The sequence below is a fragment of the Aythya ferina genome (assembly GCF_964211825.1).
Source record: "Aythya ferina genome assembly, chromosome: 15".
Classification (NCBI taxonomy): domain Eukaryota; kingdom Metazoa; phylum Chordata; class Aves; order Anseriformes; family Anatidae; genus Aythya; species Aythya ferina.
Window position 1 is genome coordinate 3,091,710 of NC_140314.1, and position 21,234 is coordinate 3,112,943.

Consider the following 21,234-nt stretch of genomic DNA (forward strand, 5'->3'; position numbering starts at 1 on the left):
TCTCCTTGCGCTCAGGGACTTGGAAATGCTCCTGAGCCAAACCACAGCTTGCTGAGCCACAGCATCCCGCTAAACCTGACAGCAAGCATCCTTCACCGGCCTGCTGCATGCATGCACTGCTGACCTGAGGACAATCAGCAAGGAAAAGGCACAAAAACCCTCGGTGCAGCTGCAGCAGACGCCTGCAGAAGCCACGGCGGCTGCACAAACCCCACGCACCATCGATCCTCCCTCCTGCAGGGCAGCTCCTCGCCCCTCTCCCTGATGACTTTAAGTGCTCTCTACCCACGCAGGCACTCTGCAAGTCCACATTCATCGAGGCTGACCCCTCGGGGCTGTGATGGGATTTAAAAGGCCGCTGGGAGGCTTCCAGCTGAGAAGGGACTCGGGAACGGAGAGGGCAGTGCCCTCTTCCTTAGCTCAGCGCTCGGAAACAGAGCGCTGGATAAAAGGCACGCCACAGGGAGAAGGGGAGGGATGGGGACACAAAGGGAGATCCAGCCCTGCAGAAAGCCCTCTTTGTCTCCTGCACAGCTGCCAGGATATTTCCAAGGCCGGTGCATGGCGGGGCCCTGCTGTTGCAAACACCCCTGGCCCTATAACATCCCCTCAACAGGGGATTTGGCAGTGGGAGCAGCATGGGGGTCCTGTACCCCTGCCCCAAATGCAGCCCCCCTCTCCTGAAGCGCAGGGTGCCCCCCAGAGTGGGGTGACAGGATGGGTACGTTTGTGACAACCCCGCTCTCCCCCATGAATGCTGACTTTTAGCTCTTACCCAGTGATTTCAGTTCCTGCCCCATATTTTTCTCCTAACAATTTTAAAAGAACCTCAGAGTCAGCGATTTCAGCTCCTGCCCCCTGTTTCCCTCCAAAAGCTTTATTATTCAGCTCCTCTTCATTTCAGGTCCAGCTCTTCTTTCTCAGCTCCTTTCCCACAATTTTACCTTTTCCTCCCCCATTTCCTCTCCTGAATGTGGAGTCTCAGCTCCTTCCCAGGGATTTCAGCTCTTGCCCCGTGTTTCCCCCCAGAAGCTTTATCATCCTCCCAGCCTGCCGTGGTGTCCTTGTCCTCTCCCAGCCAGCCAGGGACAAGTTCTCCCATTTGGAGAGCTTTCCTCCCTGCTACCTCCCTCCCCAGGGAGACATTTCCCCCTTTTCTGAGCACTGCCGTCACTGCTCTCCCCACGGCGTCCCCTTCGCCCTCCCCTCTGCCCCAAGGACCCAGCTGGTGGGACTTGCAAAACAAACATCCTCCTGCGCTGGGAGATGGCAGAGGCGATAATTACACACTCAACGCAGCAAAATTATCCAGCGCCAGGGAGAAGAGGCCGGAAGCAGCTGGAGATAATCCGTTTCGGGGATCGCTGCTCCCACCCACAGCGCTTTCGTCTGCATCCCACCCCAAACCAGCCAGCGCTGCAATTTCTGCTGTGATCACGTTCGTAGGGCCCAGCCGGGATGGGATCCAGCCTCGTGCAAGAGTCCAAAGTGCAGGAGCTGGTCCTGCAGGCAGGGAAATGGGGATGCAGAGAGGGATTTGGATGAGTGGGGATAAAGAAACCTGGTTTCCCACTGAGCTGGGTTGTCACTGGGCGTCCCAGCATCTTTCAAGCACAATCTCAGAGGATGGTGTTTTGCCAGCGAGGGCTGCACGTGAACCATCACTCACGCATGTTTTTGGTGCCTGTCCAGGCAAATGTGCACGAAAATCCCATCCCCTTCCCCACCACCGCTTCTGAAAGATCTCTGGAGGGAGATGCTTGCAGCTCACTCACAACACTCCCTTCCTGTCAAACTCCTTTTTGAAAAAAATGTATTTCTTCTCAAATGAAGGTCTGTCAAACTGGAAGGTCCACGCAGAGATCCTCTGGGGTCCGCAGGGAGGATCCTACCTGAATTCCTACACACAGGACCGATTCCCACCAGCTGCACCAACCCGAAACGTCTCGGAGAGGAGAACAGAAAAGAAATAACGCCAGGAATCATCATCACAGTCATTACAGGCAGTACCACCTGCTGAAGGGAGTGGGGCACAGTGAATCAGCCCTAAAACACATCCAGACCTGACGGGCTGAAATTTTGCCTTGGGATGAGTAAGCAGCGATGCCAGCAGCAATTTCTGTACTAAAAACCCCGCTTTTGGCCCCAAACACTGACCTGCTGCGGGACACACCACAAACCCCGTGCCCTTTGCCAAGCCCCACGCTTTCCCCATCTGTTTGACCCCAAAGGGCCGCGAGGCTCCCACTGCCCCCCACAGCACCCCCCATTTCTCCAGGACATCCCGGGGGGCTCGGAGCCCCCCGTCCCCAACCCCAACCCCATTGTCCCCCCCACACGACCCCAGGGGACCCAACCCCACCTCCCCCCCACCCCGGGGGGCTGCAGGCGGTGCCGTTCTCCTCCATCCCCCTCCTATCTCCATTCTCCCCCCCCCCTTTTTTTTTTTTTTTTTTCTTCTTGCTTCACCGGGGCGAAGTCCAGCGAGCCTCCAGCTCCGGCCACCCCCCCTCGGCAACCGGACACAAGCCGGGAACCCCCCGAGACGAAGGCACCGAGCTCGGTGGGTGCTCCCCCAAGGCTTTATTTTTTTTGGGGGGGGACACAACGGGCACGGCCCCGCTCCCTCCTTGCCTTTTCCCCCCCCCACCATCTCCGCGGCGTCCTCTGGGCCCTGTAGTCCTCTTGGTGGCGGACTACACTTCCCAGCACCGCCACCGTGTGCTGGTGGTGCTGGTGGGGAAGGAAAAAAAAAAGGGGAAAAAAGACGAGCCCCGTCTTCCCCCCCCCCCCCCGTCCAGCCCCGTCCAGCCCCGGTCATGGCCCTACGGGACGGCCCCGGGGGCGAGCGGGGCCCCGCGGGTGGGCGGCGGGGAACGGGGTCGCGGTGGTGGCCGAGGGATTGCTGCAGAGGGCTGGAAGGCCTGGACTACGGGCAGGTACCGGGATAAAAGCCATAGGGGGGGGTATATGGGGTGCCCCCAAGCCATCCCGGCTCGCCTCGCCACGCTGCACCCGCTGCGGGGGCCGGGGGGATCGTGGCAAGGGGGGTGGGATGGTGCCGCGCGAGGTTTGGGTGTTGTGGGGGTTGTGGGGTATGGTGATGGAGGGTTTGGGGTCGTTCTGGGATCTATGGGGTCGGGAAGGTGGGTGCTGGTGGCTGCCACGCTGCTGTCGTGGCGGGGCTGCCAACGCTGCTCCGTGCGAGGAAGGTGATGGTGAAGGTTTTGGGGCTGCTGGAGATCACATCCCTGCCCTGTGTCCCCCCGTGAGCAGGGGTATGGGTGATAAACCCCCGGGGTTGGGGCTGCAGGTGGAGCAGATTGCTGGAAACCTGCAGGGATGCTCAGCACCACGCGTGGACGGGGCTTGAGGTGCTTCCCGTGGCCCTTCCCGGCACTAATTGCTGCTGGAGGCACGATTTCGTGCCACATCCTTACGGCACCTAGTGGGGTGAGCCCCTCCTGCTGCCACCGCCAGCCCTGTGTGGCCGCACAGCTCCCGTCCACCCCGATTTTGGGGCCTTGCAGCATCCCAGCAAGCAGCGTTTGCCACCGGGATGCGGTTATTTATGGCCTGTCAGGGAGGAGGGGGCAAAGTCGGATGTTCTGTGCTCGTTACCTGCTTGTCTCGGCGGCTTGCAGAGACAGCTCATCCTAATGGGCTCCCCTTTCATCCCGAAAAGCACTCGCCAGGCACAGGCCAATCTGCTTCCCGCTGGCAGCAGCGAATTTGGTCGTTGAGGAGGAGAAAAGGAGGTGAGCTGCGACGTTAACGATGTTGCCAGCCGGGAGTTAGTAGGTCAAGAAGCTTTTGTTCAGCCCGTGCTGGCGCTGTGTGAAACAAGAGGAAAGAAGCTGTCCTGGTCCTGGGCTTTGCCATTGAAGCAGGACCGGACAGTTCGGCCCCGGAGGCTCTCTCAGTGCCCAGGTTACCTCCTGATCTGAAAGGACGAGGTCTGATGGTGAAGGGCTGCATGGGGGTGACAGGAGGAATAGGGACAGAGGGTGAGGAGAGGCCTTAGGGGCTCTCCCCTTCGCTCAGCGCTCTCCCCGGGGGCACTCGGTGGTGGTCGACGTGCTGGGGGCAAACCCATGCGAGGCTCGCCGTGCCTGCCCGTAAAATTCAACCTTTGCTCTCGCCCTTCGTCCTCTGGGCGGTCGTTTGGCCGTGAGGGGACAGCAGGCCGAGCAGCCCCTCTCCGTGACTGCTGTCACCGCTCCGTTTCCTTGGAAGGAGCCCGCGGGAGCTTTTCTCCTGGACAGGAGAGGTCAGGCCGCTGCATTTTCCAGCCCTTCCCGTCCCCTGGCATCGCAGGACTCGCAAACACAGCTGTGTTTGGGAAGCAGAATCCTTCCACGTCTCAATGTTGTCTTGGTGTTGATTCAAGTGAGGGAAAGGCTTGGGCTGGGCTGCTATTTTGTCTTTTGTTTTCAAAGTTTTTGGAGGAAAAAAAAAAAAAAGAAAAAAAAAAAAAGGCGCTGGCTGTTTTTCATCCACATACCACTGCAAGGAGAGGGGGAGGGATGGGGAAGCAGCGTGGCTTGCTGCACATAAAAACAGCGACAGGGAGCTGTCCTGGGAAAAAAAATGAGTGGAGATAAAAGGAAATAGGGGGAAAAACAGAAAGGAGAAAAGGAGGAAAACCAGGAAGGTTTAAGGGTTTTCTTTTGTTGTTGTTACATAACAGAGGAAAGTTTTTTTGCAGCTAATGATGCAAATGCATCTGTGCACACTGTGCAGCGGGTTGGCATCGGTCTTGTGTAATGGAAAACGAGTTGGAGGCTGCACGGTGCAGGGCTCGGGGTGTCTGTCCTCTCTCCCCAGGAGCAAGGAGGCCGTGAAGCAGTGCCCCCTTCCCTGTGGCTCAGAAACATGTAGGATTTCCCTGTAGTGCAGGTGCCCATCTCACAGCAGCAGGTCCTCACAGCGCCTGGGTCCTTTTAGGCACTGCTGCAGACACGGGGCTCCCTGAGGCGTGGGGGGAGCCGGTTTTGGGGGAGCCCCCACCCCTCTTTTTGGCTTTGCACCCTGAGCTTTGCAAGATTTAACAATGCATTGCTTGGGGACATTGAAAGATTGATCCTTTCCTGCAGGGTGTTTGGTTTGGGACGAAGACACCCCCTTTGGGTATGAGGCTCGGTGCCCCCGCAGGCACCCCCCGACCCCAATAACTGCCTCTCTCCCCCCAGGTGGATGTTACAGCCATGGCGCAGCTCTTCGGCTACGTGGACATGACCGACTCCGGCTTCATTGCAGCCATCCTCTCCATCGCCTTCAACCCCTTCTTCTGGAACGTGGTAAGAGCCGCTTGCACACCGGCCACACCAGGGGATGGACCCCCTTTGGGCTGCGCTGAGCAGCCCCCTACCTCTTCCAAACACCCCTAAATCATCTCTCCTGCAGGAGCCCTGTCATCCTCCCCACTGGTGGTGGTGTTTATTGCTCTGGGAACACGAGGGCAGAGGAGAAACCACCTCTGGGGAAGTCTGCTGGGCTGGGTGGGGAGAGCTGTGCCCAGGTTGCGGGCACTTGAAGTGGGTGAGCAGGGAGCTGTGCTGTCTCCTGGGGGCAGCGGTGGCTGTGACCGATGTGGCAGAGGACAGGAAGGTAGGAGCCAGCGCAGGATGCAGAAGGGATGAGGAACCGAGCTCAGGAGAGGGGAAAGAGCAGGCAAACCCATCCTTCAGCCACCTCCTGCTGCACCTCTTGCCCCAGCAGCCGGGCACGGGTCACCCCCCACACTGGGGATGCGCTGGGCGCGTCTCCTGCTGCTTCTCCTCAAAGTTCGTTGGCAGGCGGTTGTGTGGATGCAGGAAACAAAACCAGCCAAAAAAGTTAACCTGAATAAATCCCTTCTCCATCATGCTGTGAACTCTGGCAAAGAACTGCAGAGGTGGCAGCGAGCCAGCCCGAAGCGTGGGTAGGGTACCTGGGCACAGGTGATGCTCGCTGCCTCTGTGGGTTGCAGCTGGGCACCATACAGCTTCAGGAGCTGAGGCTGGAAGAGCTTTCTGTGCCCTTTATCACCTCCCTGCAAGAACAGCGAGCACCAACGCTGCTGTGCGAGCACTGCAGAGCCAAGGCGCCAGCTGGGGAGCCCAGGACGAGGAGCACGAGTTCCCACAGCATCCTCTGCAGCGCAGCTGAGGGCTGGGGACGAAGCCTTCTCCCCGCAAGCACTCATGGAAACGGGATGGCAGCGCAGCCAAGATTCCAGAAGCCGCCTGCCAAAGCTCCCCGCAGCGCTTCTCACCCCGGGGAAGTCTCCTTAAAAAGGCCTTGTTTTTTTCCAGAGGGGGAGGACTCGGCTCTCTCCGAGCGTGGGGGCTCTTGAGATCGTCTCACGCTGGGCTTTGGAAAAGCGAGGCTCTCTGAGCCGTGAGTCACTGTGGAAACCTCTGTCGGAGTTCTTTGTTGCAGCCTCCCTAATTTTTAATGCAACTCGTTATTAAAAAGTCTCACGGTGTCTGAAATGCGAGCTGGAATATGCCACGTTATTTCAGCTGCGGAGTCATCGCTCAGCATAAAGCAGCAATGAACAAGAAGATTCGGGATGTGGTCTCCGGGGGAAGAGACGGGCTCCAGCGAGAAGCTGCATAAAAGGGAAAGAAAAAAAAAAGTCCTTTATTGGCGTCTGCTGCTCTGCCTGCGAGTCGCGGGATGCCTGCAGCTTGGGAAATAGCGCTGCTTTTTGGATCAAGAGTTTGGCTGCTGTTAAAGGACGGGGAAGGCTGATGTAACAGCAGGAAGTTCATTGCTGTGGCTTGCTGCCGTCCCCTCTGAGTGTCTGAGGAGCATTGCCGTTGGCGGCAGGTGGCACTGCAAGCAAGTCGTGCGGGGAGCAGAAGGCATCTCTGCATGGGTTTGCAGCCAGCAACCTGAGCGGGCATGCTGGTGGGAAGCTCTGGGGAGGCGAGCGTGGCACTGGGCGCTCCTCAGCTGCAGAGGGCCAGGTGCCTCGCGCAGTCCATGTGCCTCCATCCACACGCTTGTGCTCCCGGCATCTCTCTGATGTTTTCAGGCCCTTCCAGGCTCTGGCTCGCACCAGGCACTGCTCGGAGGCTCTTGCAGGGGTGCTGGGGGACCTGCAGCCCTGTGCAAGCCCCTGCTGTCGAGTGCAACTTAGCAGCAGTGGCTCCAGCCATCCTTGAATTTTCCCTAGCCTGTCTGTCTGGTTACCGTCCCCTGCCTGCACAGAGCCAGCAGCTCTTCTTTCTTTCTCTGCATCCCGGCACAGGCTCCCTTTGTCTTTTTTTCTTTGAGTTCCTTTCCAGCAGCCGAGCTCGTCTCTGCATCTGAATGACTTCGTCTGGGCTTGCAAGAGCCTCAGTGCAAAGAAGGGTTTCTGGGCAGTGCCAGGCACCCTCTGCTCTCAGTGCTTACTAAGCAATGCGGGGCCCTGGTCAAAACACCTCCTGTGCGTGAAATTCCCGATTTGGGTAGAAATCGGGTGGGGACGCACTGATTTAGTTCAGCGTCTTCATTCCCTCTTTCTCCTGAACTCCGGCCAGGTCTGCCTCTTGCAAAGCTTGGCGCCGGGTTGTCCTTGCTGCGCAGAGCCTCTGAATAAATATGTGGTGGGGAAACCCTGCCTCGGCGGGGGCTCGGGCACTGCACAGGCACCCCAGGGCCTCGGGGCAGCGAGCGCTGGCTGCCCTGCTCTCAGCGGTCACGGGGAGTTTGCCCTGCTAAGCAGCCAGCGTGTTTCTTTTGGACAAAAATGCAGTGTTTGGAGATGAAGCAAGAGCTACGGAGGCTGTGGAGCAGCGTGGCTTCAGAGAAAACCCGAGTGCTCGTCGAGTCGAGTGCTGTACTTCGCTTAAGAGAAGCAGTTTAGAGGAGCAGAGCCGAAGAGGAGCAGCCTGCAGGACTCGAGCTGGGCTGGGCTGATGCTCCTTCATTCCACAAGGGGGAAAAGTCCCCCCAAAAAGACCACAGGGCTCCCAGTTCCTACCCTCTTCCCTGCATGCATGTGCTGGGGGTACCGTGAATGTCCCCCTGGGGTCTCCTGCTGCACCTCCCCACCAAAACCCAGCCCTCACACCCCCTCTTCTCCTTCCTGAAGTCAGTGCCAATTAAAACCCAGCTCATCCCTGGGTGGCCCCCAGCTTATGCTATCCACAGCACAGCTTGGACACGTTCCTGCACTATTCACCTCTTTTTTTTCCTCTCCTCCTCATGCTGCCTCTTGCTTTCCCACCCGCTGGGGCTGTTACAAAAGGAGCTGCTGGGTGCCACGCTCCCACGTGAGCCAGGGTGCCCACGAGGCCCCAAAAAGCAGCAGCGGAGCCGTTCCAGGAGGAAAGTTGCTCGAGCTGCCCGAGGATGTTGAGAGCAACCGGGAGACCTGAGCCCCGGTGGGGCTGTTGAGGGGCACCTGGCGAGGAGGAGGCGTGTGGCTGGAGCCGTGCCATAAAACTGTAATGAGGTCGGGGAGGCAGAAACTTCAATAAATCCCATCTGTGTTTGGAAAGCCGCGGGACGATGGGCAAAATTTCCCTTCCGTTGGTAACTAAGGAAGATATTAAATAACAGCTCCTCGGGGACAAACATTTCCAAGCCAGGAGAGGCAGATAACCTGCGTGCTGGAGGCTTGAAAGAGCTCTCCGAGCCTTGGCATATGGGGAGTTTCTAGAAAGCTGGGTGGTTTCTGGTGCTGTCTCAACAGCAAGCAGGCAAGTGGCAGAGCTGGGAGCCAAGGTGGCTGACGTCCACCTCCACGCAAACAGGTTGAAGCAGGGAGCACATCCATCAGCGATCCTGCTCCGGATTTGAGCCTCTTAAAAGTTTTTTTGGCTGGCGTCACAGCCTGATTTAGACACGGCACATCTTCAGCTGCTGCGCAGGAGCGTGCTCGTCTCCTCACCCCTGGTGACCCCCTCGAAATACCCGTGCATGGCGCAGGAATCCGCGGGGCGAAACCTCAGGTGTCAAGGCTGGGAATGGGATTAGCATAATTTAGCATGATTTATAAAGAAAATAGAGCCCATCAGGCAAATGTGATTTTATTCTTCAAGGTTGCAGGTTTTCCTGTTCAGGGTAACAAGATCTCTGTTCTAGAATTTCTGTCAAGTGCTTAAACTGCATGAGGTTTTGATTAAAGAAGCAGTTGCACAGGGACCTGAGCTGACAACGCCTGGCTCCTGATGGATGTGTATCTCTTGGTTCGTTTATTTTTAATTTCCCTTCCTTTTCTCCTTCTTTGGAGACTGGAGAGAGCTGCCAAGTGGATAAGAAGCGCTTGAGTGGGGCGGAGGGGGGAGTTTGCAGACGCTGGCAGCCCAATCTCACCGCCCTCTGACCGCTTCTCGCTAAATTCGGAGGAAGGTGCCTGCCTAAAAACCTCCCCCCGCTGCCGGGAACTGTCAGGATTGAGACCTCCGGGTGCAGACCTGGCAAAGCTTCTGGGGGCAGGAAAAAAACGCCTTCTGCTGAGGGATTTCGGCAGCTCTCGCTGCTTCTCTTGCAGAAGGGGGGAGACTGAGAGGTGGCTTGATTGCGGCGCGTTTAGTACCTGGCTGGGGGAAGGAAATTGCAGCATAAGGAATGGCTGGAAGCCAGCATCTGGGTCAGGGCTGGGGGCGCTGCTGGTGGAAGGGGGCCCTGCACGCAGCTCGAGCATTCGGTGCAGGGCGGGTGGCTGGAGTTTGAAGGATTGGGTAGATGAGCAAGCTGGAGCGGGTGATTTAATGCTCTCTTCGGGCCCGCAAATTCCGCAAATCTGCAAGAGTTTCGTGATCTCCCTGAAAAAAAAAACCCTCTGCCTGCGTGCAGCTGTGGGTAAGAGCAGGAAAACAGCCCTCAGACGTCTTCTGGAAAGCGCTTTCAGATCCCATCGTTGCAGCCGTGGCACAGTGACAATGGTTATCTGCGTAGAGCAGATGCCAGATCAATAGCGGGGCTTCGAGCCACGCTGCAAGGCAATTGACTGCAGCAAGCGGCTCTTTGCTGGGGTAGAGCTGGGCTCACGACGAGGCTCAGCTTCATTCTTACATCTCCGGTCTTAAAATGTCACCACCAGCCCTGTTCCCTTTCATCCTTTGTGCGGGGAGAGAATCCACATTATTCATAATTGGGCTCTCTACCAGGCGGCAATAGCCGTTTTCATTGCCTACAATGCCTTAGAAACAGCGAGGATTTGCTTTTTCTCTTTTTTTTTTTCCCCCTCAAACAGCATTTAGTGGCAATTTTGTTCCGAGTGACTTGGTAACGCTGCCCACTCGGGTGGTGATAGCTTCGGAGCGATGCTGTAATCGCGTTGGGATCGATTCCCCCGGCCGTTCTCGTAACGAACGCCCCGGGACTCGTCCTGCTGTGAGTCCCCTGTCCTCTGCCCCGTAACTCTGCACCTGCCTGGCTGATAAATTTAGCCTTTGCAGTGTGTCAGCACCGCTGTGAGCCACGTAACAGGCGCCCAAACTGGGTCACATCCTCCAGCCTGCCGGCTGGAGCGCCACAATTAGGAGCTGTGTTACCTGGCGGGGGAGCCGCGTCCTGCATCCCAGCACTGCTTCCCTCTCCCCTTCAGCCTCCCAGCCAGGTTTTTTAACCTCATTCCTCCTCAAAAAGCCGTGCAGTGTCTTTATTATATCCTCGCAGGCTGAGCTGCCTGCTGCAGAGGGGAATCGTGGAGCCCAGCCACTCGAGCAGCCACCGTGCACTGGTACCAGCCCATGCTTGGGCACCTGAACCATTTCCACGCAGGAATTTAGGATTCTCCTTGGGTACACGATGCCCGCTCAGCATTTCTCTGAACTGACGTCAGGATCTTGCCTCTCACCTCATAGTTTCTTGTGAATCGTGGCCAAAGTGGCCCGAAAAGCAGCCTCCTTTTTTTAGCTTTTGCCACATGCTTCTCTAGGAACCCAGGGGTTGTTGTGCATTCCGGACTTTTCTTGTTTAGCATTTTAAAAATAAACTGCGGGATGCTGGCAGCCCTGCTGGAGTAAGTCAGCACACGCACAAAAGATGAAAAAATACATTGAAGCTGAGATTCCCAAGTCATTGTGCGGCAGAGGATTATTTATAGACCCTCGGAGCTGGGAGAGGCCTTTCCTCTCTGCCCCTCCATCCCTATCCTGCATACTGCAGCAAGACACGCTCTCCCATCACCACCTACATCCCATGGGAAAAGGGAAAAAAGAAAGTGGTGGTGGTTTTATCTACCCAGCCCAGAAGGCAGCGAGGCCTCACGGGCAGCTCGGGGCTTTGCAGTTTTCATGCCCAGTTTTGGGGCTGGGGGCTACGGAGCCCTGAGTATGCGTCAGGACATTTTCTGTCCTTGGAAACGTGCACGGGCTTCCTTCCAGACGTGTTTCTGCCACGGTTGTAGATTGAGCTCGGTGTTTTCCGGGTATGCCTCGGGGCAGCCTGTTTAGCAGAAGCCTGTCCAATTCCCAGAAAGACAGCATCTCCCAAAATAGGCTGCTTTGATGAGGAAAGGCAGACACACTCAGTCTGCTGGGGCACGGGGGTCAGCCGGGCTTTAGGCTTCGGGTCAGCACCCCCACGAAAATGCACCCTTGTTACGTCTGGTTTTCCCCCACCCTTGCCGAACTCAGAGGGGATGCTGATCTCCAGTTGCTCCCGTGGCAGTAGGAAGTGGTGAAGTAGCTTAGTAACTCATGAAGTAAAGCCCTCGTTTTCCTTTCGAACCATATTTTATCCCCCGTGGCATAAGGAGCTGGAAGTGGCACTTGGCAGAGGACTCCGACATCCCTCGTGGGTGAAACTGGGCAGCTCAGCCACAGCATCAGCTGGACACCGGTTCCTGGTAAATATTGGGAGCCTCATCTCAGCTCAACAAATATCTGCACTCCCCCCAGTGCTGCCTGACTTGAAAATTAAGAATTTCCTTGCCAGAAAAGCTGGCTGCCCCAGGCTTCGTTAAACTTCCCCCATCTCCCAGCAAATTTTGGGGTGAGGCAGAGGAAGGCTGAGGGGAGCTCTCCATTTTCCCATGTACCACCACAATCACGAACCTCCTCGGTGCATGACCCAGTTGTCCAGATTTAACTATATCTTGTTGTGTTGTGTTTTTTTTTTTTTTTTTTCTCCCTGAAAACCCTTTTTTGTTCCCCATTTTACTCCTCCAGAGCAGATGATTCAGTGCCGGGCTCGTTCTGCAGGTCGGGGCGTGCGAGCGGCGTCTGGCTGGCTGAAGGGCTTTCACTCGCAGTCTGCGTGGGCACATTCACTTCGGTGTGATCCTTTTTTTTTGCACTTTTGGGAAGAAAAAGCAGGCTGTGAGCCTCAAGTGGGTGAAATAGAGATGGGCTTTAGCAATTTTCTCTGCATTCAGCCGTTGCGGGAAAGCCTGACCATCAGGGCTTGTAGAACACCTTCGCCGCCGCCTTTGTGCGGTGGGAGGTTTGCTCATTATCTGCCTCGTGCCTCACTTATAAAAAGGAGCTGTAATTGTGGCAGCTCCTTGCCATAAAAGCACAAAGACGTTTTCAGGGAAGGAAAAAGTCCACGCAGCTTTTATGATCCTGTATGGTACTCTGCCTGCTTTTCTCACCTCCTGCCCCTCATCCAGCATCAGCTCCTCCTGGTGCTGTCTGTGACCACCTCCGGATGGAGCCTCCCCCTTGCTACAGAAATACCCCTTTTAGAAGGACCAAATTTAGCTTCCTCCTTCCCACGAGTGAAGAGACAAGGGACCCAAAATCGCCCCACATGGTCCTGATGTTTCTATTCCTGCCTCATCCCCCAGAGTTGTGTTTTCAGTGGTGAGTCCACCACTAGGTGCTCAATCCATAAAGTCCCACGGGGGGTTTTGAAGTGGGAAAAAACCCTTCCATCTGTGCCTGGATTGCACTGGGAGGTTGGTTTCTTTCCAGCTCTCTGGTATCCCAGATTGGTCTTGGATTTCAGATGGCGCTGAGGTGGGAGAGCCAAAGTTTTCTACAAGGGTCCATGTGAAATAATAAAACCCTGTATGCTCACGGTGGTGAGAGGGAAGCTGCGAGGTGTGCCAAGCAATGGAAACGGCTATGGAAACATCTCCTTCACCCCCCATTGCCATGGGGAGCAAGGCTACGTGTGTGTGTGAAACAGGCCTGGAGTAATCCCAGATCACAGCACCTTGGGGCACGCGTGGCTCTTCATACTAAAAACCGAATGAGCTCAGCTGAGATACAGTATTTTTAACTGCGAAGCATTCCTACTAAGTGCCCTTTCCTGTTTATTTTTACCAGGACGTTGTTTTAATGACTGCAGAGTTACTCATTTGATTCCCAAGGCTGGAGAGCAGAAATGAATTAGTTTCATTTCAAGACCGTGGCGTGCAATCATTTTTCCAGAGATGGATGTACTCGGAAGCCAAAATAAATGCATTGCCCAATTGAGGAACATTATTTTCCTGCCTGTAGCCGTCAGCAGAGACCGGCAGGAGCGCGGGTCCCTGCTGCAGCCGTGTTGCAAGGGCACGCTGTGCGGGTGCGCGGGGGTCCTGGGTCCTTTTTGGGACCTGTGCTCCAGTGCAGATGTGTGGTAAAACCACCACAGCGACTCCAACCAGGTTGGGCATGATATGTAGGGCTTAAATGTGTTGTAGCCCTGGGCTTTGAGGCTTTAAAAGAGAGGAGGAGCTCCCCTGTAGTGCACATCACTGGGCTGGGGGGCACTGATGGTTCCCTTGGCTTTTGGGTTATATGTACTTAGGGGCATGTGGGGGCAGCTGGGACCTCCCGTAAGCACCCACAGGAGCCCCAGTTATAACAGCAGCAATCCTGAAGGGGTTGGTTATTGTATTTAATCCTTTAGCTGGTTAGCACAAGCTTTATTTCACTTTATTTCACTTGATTTCACTCACACGTTGGCCTAATAAGCAGCTGCACATGCCCGGTAAGACCTGCACTGTTCCGTCTCCTCTGGAGCCTGGACAAAGTGGAAGCACAAAATTAAAATAAAATGAAATTCCATTGGGAAGAGGCTACATCCTCTTCCCAAAACATCAAAAAAAAAAAAAATAGGCTTTCCTGGGCCAGGGCGCTGCGTGTTGTGCCGGGCGGTGCGAACGTCCCCTCCCCGAGGACACGAGGAAGGGAGCGCGCGGCCGCCCGCGTTACATAAAGATCGAAGTGTCCCTCGCTATTGTTGGCCCCGGGGACGCCAGCAGCATCACAAACATGCGTGTCCTCGGCGCTGTGGGAGATGTTCCCAGGGGAGGCTTAGCACGGAGCAGGGAACGTGAGACGCTCGGCCCCGGGAGGCCCGGAGGCCCTAGGCCAGAGGCTGCGCTCCACAGAACACCTCTCAGAGGTACCCGGAGCACCGAGTACCTCTCTTCCAGCGAAGTCTCACTCCTCTGTGAAGGGGTGTAGGGTTTCTGTGGCATTTTGTGCTCTGCCAGGCATATTTATTCTTCCCCCCCCTCCCCTCCTCCTCCCTCCCGCCCGTCAGAGCCTCTGGGAGAGCACTGAGCGGGTACACGCTGTCCAGAAGGATGGGTGTGTTGGGAGGCCTTATTAGCAGGCTTATTCCAGGGAATTAAGCCCTAATTTCACAAAAGGGCAGCAGGAGAGCGGCTACAGCTGAGGGAGAAGCAGACCAGCTTTGTGTGCTGTGTGTAAATGGGACAAGAAGTCCTGGTCCCAGACTGCAGGTCCTGGCCGTTACGGCATCACAACCAAAAAAATAATAATCATTATGTTTCTTTACTATTTAAAACAAAAATTACAAAGTGGTTCACGAGGAAGCCAGTCATGTCTCCTCTACCGTGGCCCCCGCTTGGATTGGTTTGGGGGCTTTAAAATGTTCCCGACGCTCTCCCGTTTCATTGTTTGGCCACCCTGCTGCAAAACGTGCCTCGGCGATGCCCGTCATTGTTTCTCCCTGAATTAATTGTTGCGGGTAATTGCGACCTGCCGCAGGACGCTGCCTCGCTCCATTAGAAAGAGCGGTGCTAATGAAGAACATTGGGTACCGTGTGCCGGGAGAGCAAGGCTCGACTCGCTGGGACGCGTACTCGGCGTACTGCTGTTGCCAGCCTGGGCAGAAATGGTGTTGCTGTCTCTCGTCAGTCACTGGCTAATGATTGTAATTTTTACTTGCTGAGAAACTCCAGCTATAATGGACTTCATTAACAGATACACGAGATGCTACCAGACCTGCATTAGGGGGAGAGAGGAAGAAAACAACCCCTGCGTGGAGGCAATTTTATTATTTATTTGGAGCGATGGGAGTGATCCTGAATTAGTGTCGGGTTCGACGGGGTGGGTAATGAGCTGGGCTGAGCTGGAATCCAAGCAAGCCTATTAACGAGAGCAAACTGCAAAGACGATGCCTGGGCCTGAAAACAGCAAACAGAAGAGCCCGGGCAGCACGTGGGGCTGTGTTTGTGTGCTGATGTGTTTGCATCCTGAGATGCTTCTGCTTGCAGTGGGTCACGGGGGAGAGCAAAGAGCCACATGCAGTAGCTGACACCTCCGGGGTAGCTTTATGGCAGCGTCTTTGTAATTAATCAGGAGCTGCAAGAAATGTTGGGAGTCGTTGGGTGACCTCAATCTCCTTTTAGCTGGAACCGGGAAAGGCTTGTCTTGGTTCGGTAAAGGATATTTCTGGATGCATTTGCTGAAGTCTGTCCATTTTTATTCTGGCTAGGATAGCAGTTTTTTGATCAGGCTGGCCTTATTTACAACTGCAATCGTGCTTGAAGCTGCAGGTTTGCAGCAGTAATTGGGAGGCTTTGGAAAGCAGAGGGGAAGCTTTGTGACAAAGACAGAAGGCTTTATGCCCACATCTCAAACCCAAGGCACTGACGTCTGCAGCGCCTTCAGAGGCACTCACCCTGTGGATCAGCTGGGACCCAGGGCCTGATTTGGAAATCAGCAGAGTGGAGGTGCAAAAATAGAAGGGAAGTCTTAAAAAAAGAGAGACGTTTGCTGTCTTCTAACGTGGCATTTGTACCGAGCACTTTGCTGTCCGCGTGGTGCAGCACAGAGCCCGTCTTTATGTACTGGTGCCAGTTCAAACACCGTCAGTGCTATTGTTGGATCGTTTTGTTTGGAAATGGGTCTTCTGGGGGGACAGCCGGGTTCAGGGCAGCGGCTGCGTGCACAGCACTTCAGGCACTTTCCCCAGCTTTGCTTATTTAGTGCTGCGTGAGCATGAGCAACAGGAAAAAAAACATAAAAAACAAGTGAGTACAGGACGTGAGATGGGCAGAACAGTTAAACCAGCGAGGGACTGACACGCACCTTCACTTCCAGGTGGATTGGGAAGGCAATTTTTGCTCTGCTGACTGCATGAGCAAAGCCAGGGCTGTGCTGCTCGGGGAAAACGCTCCGAGCTTCAAAAATGTATGAAAGCAAGAGACGTGCGGCTCTCTGGCTCGGTTCGGTTGGAGCTGAGTGCGATGGGAAGCAGGGTGGGGGCCAAGTCATCTGAGCACGGAAGATGACAAAAATAAAACGTGCAGAATCCCCCCTGGGGAAAATGCTTCACCATCCTGCACGTGAGCCGCTCACCCAGCAGCACTCGCCATCCTTGTGGGCTCTGGCACTGCCCCAGCTACTCGTGTAGGTGCAGCCTCTGCCTTTCCCTGCTCTCAGGAGGCTCTTTTATTAGGATGCATTACTGCATCAGGGCACGCATCCCCCTGCACCCCTCCCAAAGCTGGGCCATCCACACCCCATCCCAGACAGGCTGGAAGGGGCCTCCCACAGCCCGTGCTGCGCTCTGGAGAAGTCATTATTTCTTAAGACTTTTTCCACGGGGTTTGTTGGCCGGGAGAGCCTGTTAGGGCCGTGCGATCCCTGCGGCTGCAGAGCATCATCCTTCCCAGATCTGTCCCGGGGAGCTGCTCGCGAGGGTTCCTGCTGCCAGGACGAATTCCCGCAGCGCGGCCTCGGTTACGCGAAATCACCTGCCGCCGGCTTCCAGCCCTTCGGCCATAAATCATGAGCTCCTTGCCTCGAGGAGAAGCCGTTCAGATTTTGTGTTGGAAATTGCTAGCGAATGCGGCCCGTATTCCGTGTCGGTTTTGTTTTTATTGAAGAGGAAAGGATATTGCTCATGGAACATTTGCGGGCCCTGGGCTGCCGCGGCGCACGCTAAGCAGGGCGCTTGTTTTTATTGCAGGCGGCTAATGAGATGGTCCTCTGACAAATCCCATAAACACTATTAGAGAAATGAAATTTATTATCTAGCTGTTTATCATGAGTGGATTCAAGGTAAAGACTCGTGTGGAGGTAATCTCAAGGGATGGCTTTGAGGTAAAGCGTACCCAGTCCTTACGAAACCCTTATCTGTTTACCTGCCGGCTTGTTTTGTTTCCCCACCTCAAGGCCGTTCGCTGAGGTGACCTGTGCCATTTCAGTCCAGTTACTTTCCCTGGGGAAGGATGTGGGTTTATTTTTTTTAGGCAAAACCCTTCCATGGTTTAGGCAGGCTGGGTTTCTTCTGCGCTCATCTTTCTACTTCTCAATAAGTGTAGGCACTTTGCTCTTCTCCCCGTGTCGGAGTCCTCAACCTGGGTCCCGTTGACCCCTCGTCTGCGGCGCAGCGGCTTCTTCAGGCAGGAATCACCAGAAGGAGCACTTCAGCTCTAATTTCCTCTTCTTGACTCCCCCGTTTTGGCGATGGGTTTGTCACGCTGGCACAGCTGAGTGCTGCAGCTCTGCTGTACCGTGTGCTGCCGGAGAGGAGCCGTCCCCGGTCCCACCGACCACCCCACGGCAGATGCCTTACAGACAGCACAAAACCCGCCCCTGGGCTTTGGGGAGAAGCTCGACCTCCTTTTCCCTTGTAGATATTTCTCGTCTTTAGCCCTTGGATGCTCTCGCTGCTCTCACTTTCCATAGCCAGAGCCTGCAAACGTGTGGCTGTGTCCTCGCGGAGCTCTCCGTCACCTGTGCGTGCGGCCGTGCTGCTCCAGCTGGCTGTTCCCACACTGCCTGCATACCGCAGGCTTTTTTCCTAAGCCCCGCTGTTGTTTCTTTTGGCTGGAACAAACAGCAAAACCCCACACCCAGGGCTCGTGGAAGGCAATGGAAAAGTCTTCTTGAGTCGAACCGACGTCTTCCTTTCGGAGCTCTGGCAGACGCGGACCCGCTAAGCCTTTCCACTGGGCTGCGTCTCACCGACAGCTGTTATTGCCATCGTACAGATGGGGAAAGTGAGAAAACTGATGGGTGTAGCCTCCCAGGGCGGCCCCCTGTCCTCCTCTCCCAGGACACGTGTCAGGGCTTGGGGTGCCCAAAACCCCCAGGGTGTGACCTGAGCCCCGAGATGCAGCATCCTTTGGGGACGGGGTGGTAGGAGACCCTCTGTGCCCCCACTGCGGGTCTTCTCTGATCCTGGTGGTCCCAGGGCTGCAGAGCCCTTGCCATTGAAAGCACCTACATCTCATCTCAGTGTGTTACAAAAAAAAAAAAAGAAGCATTTACAAGCCAAGTCTCTGGCTTATGTTGCCTTACAGCTTACACGAAACTCTTAATATGGTGCCTGTCTCTTCTAATATCACTGCAGCGTTTTAATTGCATGAACTGGAAGCTGCTGCTCCAGTACTTAGTGGGGGAACTTTGCAGGGCTTTAATCATTTGCTAAAAAGCTTTCGGGCTCCATTACCATCTCATGGCTTTCCGTAATTGAGTGCCTGCGAGTTGAGAAGCCTTCAGAGCAATAACTCGCTCTCCGGATCAGACGGTCCAGAGCCACGGCTGCAGGAGGAAGCAATTAAACAAAGCTGAGCCCTCTGGGGCGCTGCCAGGAGCTGGCAGCCTGGGACCGTGGGGCAGAAAGGGCTCTCGTGGCTGAGCACCAGCTTCTCCTCCTGCCTCTGGAAAAGGTTGGGAAGGGGACAGCCCAGCAGAGGGAGGCAGGCAGCGCTGCGGCGGCACAGGGCGCCGAGGCTGCTGAGCGATGCCGGTGGCGGAGCCCAGCTGAGAACTGGTGGCTCGTAGCAGGTGAGAGGTGGTGGATGGAGGATGATGAAGGACCAGCCTGATAAAATCCGGGAGAGGAAAAACATCCTTGGCTCACCGGTGCTGTAGGGCTGGTGGTTCTGCTGGCGGGCGCTTCGTGTCGCCGCCGCGGCTGCACGAGGAACGTGACTGAGGGGAGGGGACGGCTAATTGCTGCAGCGAGTCAAGGGCTGTTTAAGCAGCTAATTAATTCCTCCTAATCAGCCCTTGATCTGTTGAAAACTGCATGGCATTATCTCCTCTGCTGCAACACCTTGATAATTCCTGTCTGAATGGCCTTCATGGAGAACATATTTAAATAAACTCAATAGAGATTTCAGACAGATAGCAACTATAATTACCAGCTTGTACAAATTAAAACGTGGTTTGTTCTGTTCTTTTTCTCCTGCCTTCGCTGCCCAGAGCTCCCGCTAATCATGTTCTTGCTGCTGGTGGCACGCTGGTCCCCGGGGTGTTGCAGCACATGCCTTCGGAAAGCCTCTGCCGTGCCTGGTGCCGGGGAGGGCATTTCGGATAGGGCTGCGCACGGGCACACAGCATCCTCACCACGTTTGGGAAGGGGAGCAGCAGCTTTCTGGCTGAAATACCACTCGTGGAAGATGGCATGATGCTCCCCGGGATCAGCCCTGCAGCTTCCCTCCTCCTGTCTCTGCCAGGGTTTGCAGTCTGCTGGAAAAGCAGAGGCTTTCTCCCCGAGGAGCTGCAGGACACGTGCCTCGAGCAGCCGCAGGAACCCACGGTGGAGCTCTCAGCCTGGCTCAACCAGCGCTGCCCAATAAACCCACCCCGAGCACTGCTGGCTGCAGAGGGCTCACACACGGTTTGTTAGGAGGGATGAGATCAGGCAGGCCACCCTCATTTCCTCAGCAGTTACTTGGAACAGCCAGAAATGCTGGCTGCTCGGCATTTGCCAAAGGTCAGCCAGCCCCAGGGCTCCCAGCCCCGCGGTGTCCGTGTGCTTTCAGCCCGCTCGGTTATTTCTGCCCCGCATCGTGGCGTCCTCCCCGCTCTCACGTAACTCCTGTGAGTGCCTGAGTCAGAGTTTGGGTGCTCAGGCGTCTCTCTTTTCTCCCTGTCTGTTAGATAAATGCAATAGCTGCAAGCAAGGTCATTTTCTGGCACCCAAGTGCTGGCAGAGAGCGGGGAATGTCATGCTGCTTTAATGAAGGATTTCAGGGATTCGGAATGAGAAAATTGATTTTTCACAGCCGGGGAATGATTTGGTGCCCCTGGTCTCTGGAGGAGCATTAAGGGGACTGTCAGATTTCCTACACTCTCGTGGCATTACGAGCTGGCAGGGGCATGCCTCCCGCTGCAGGAGGTGTTCGCATGGAGCCATCGGAGCTCACATCGGGGTCTTTCCCAACCCAGCAGCAGCGTGGAGCCCGGCATCCGTGGGAAGCTGGCCCAGGAGAGATCAGGCTGAAGGGGAAAGCTACAAAAATTGCTTAGGTCGTTCTTGTCTTAAGGTTTTTGAGTTTGAGCTGAATTGTCGACGCATCCAGGGCTCACTCTGTGTATGCAAACTGTCTTGGTGCTGGGGTGCACAGATGCTCCGGGGAACTGATTATTCTTCCTCTAGGTTTTTCGTGAAATGTTTGAGTTTTGTGTCCCTCAGTGGGCTGTTTCCTAGCCCCTACATGGTGGGATAAAACCCTTAACACTGTGAGACAGGTAGAAGAGGGACAACATATACTATTCACTGTCATCTTACATCCAGCTCAGACATGTGCATTCACCGTTTTTATGCTTGGCCAGGGCAGGAGCATCCCCAGAACCAGTCAGAGCATCTCCCCGAGTGGGCAGCAGCTCTGGGATTTCCCAGGATGTGGGCACAGCCTCACCACCCTGATCCCAGAGAGCTGGGAAGCAGCTGCACACCTCAGCCCTCCAGTGCCTCAGTTTCCCTTTGTGAAAGAGAGCTGCTGATCCATCCCAGCCCGCCAGGCACGCCGCCTGCCTAAATTCAGTTAGTGCCCACCCGGTGTTGTGGTGCTAAGGCAGTGGGGCAGCGTGAGGACAACGGCCAGCTGATCAGCAGCCTTTGGGGTGTCTGGTTTCGTTCCCTACCTCTGGGGCAAGCCAGATATAGAAGGGGAGTCACGCGAAACAGAACAAAGTCTCCGTTTCAAAGCCGGGGTTGAGCAAATTAAAATGTAGCACGCTCAAAAGCCAGCTTCCTTGGATGGCAGACAAAAAAAAAAAAAAATCAATTTCCTTGAAACAAATACTAAATATTAATGAGAGGATATGGTCTGCCATGCACACAAAGCTGTAAAGAGCATTTCCCGTGGATCAGCGG

The 21,234-nt window shown here is 55.4% G+C and overlaps 1 protein-coding gene across 4 annotated transcripts in view; it reads left to right on the plus strand.

The window, feature by feature from the left end:
• The first annotated feature begins 2,475 nt into the window (after window positions 1-2,475).
• Window positions 2,476-21,234, plus strand: part of PEMT (phosphatidylethanolamine N-methyltransferase) — a 39,147-nt gene continuing 20,388 nt past the window's right edge. Inside the window, exons 1-2 of one of the 4 annotated variants that reach the window (XM_084536296.1) lie at window positions 2,476-2,563; window positions 5,193-5,300. In XM_084536296.1, the coding sequence (XP_084392422.1) occupies window positions 5,208-5,300 (93 nt within the window). In that variant the 5' untranslated portion in view covers window positions 2,476-2,563; window positions 5,193-5,207. Of the gene's footprint in view, window positions 2,564-2,749; window positions 2,940-5,192; window positions 5,301-21,234 lie in introns of those variants that run through there. The other 3 variants (XM_084536295.1, XM_084536294.1, XM_084536297.1) reach the window with 3 other exon arrangements.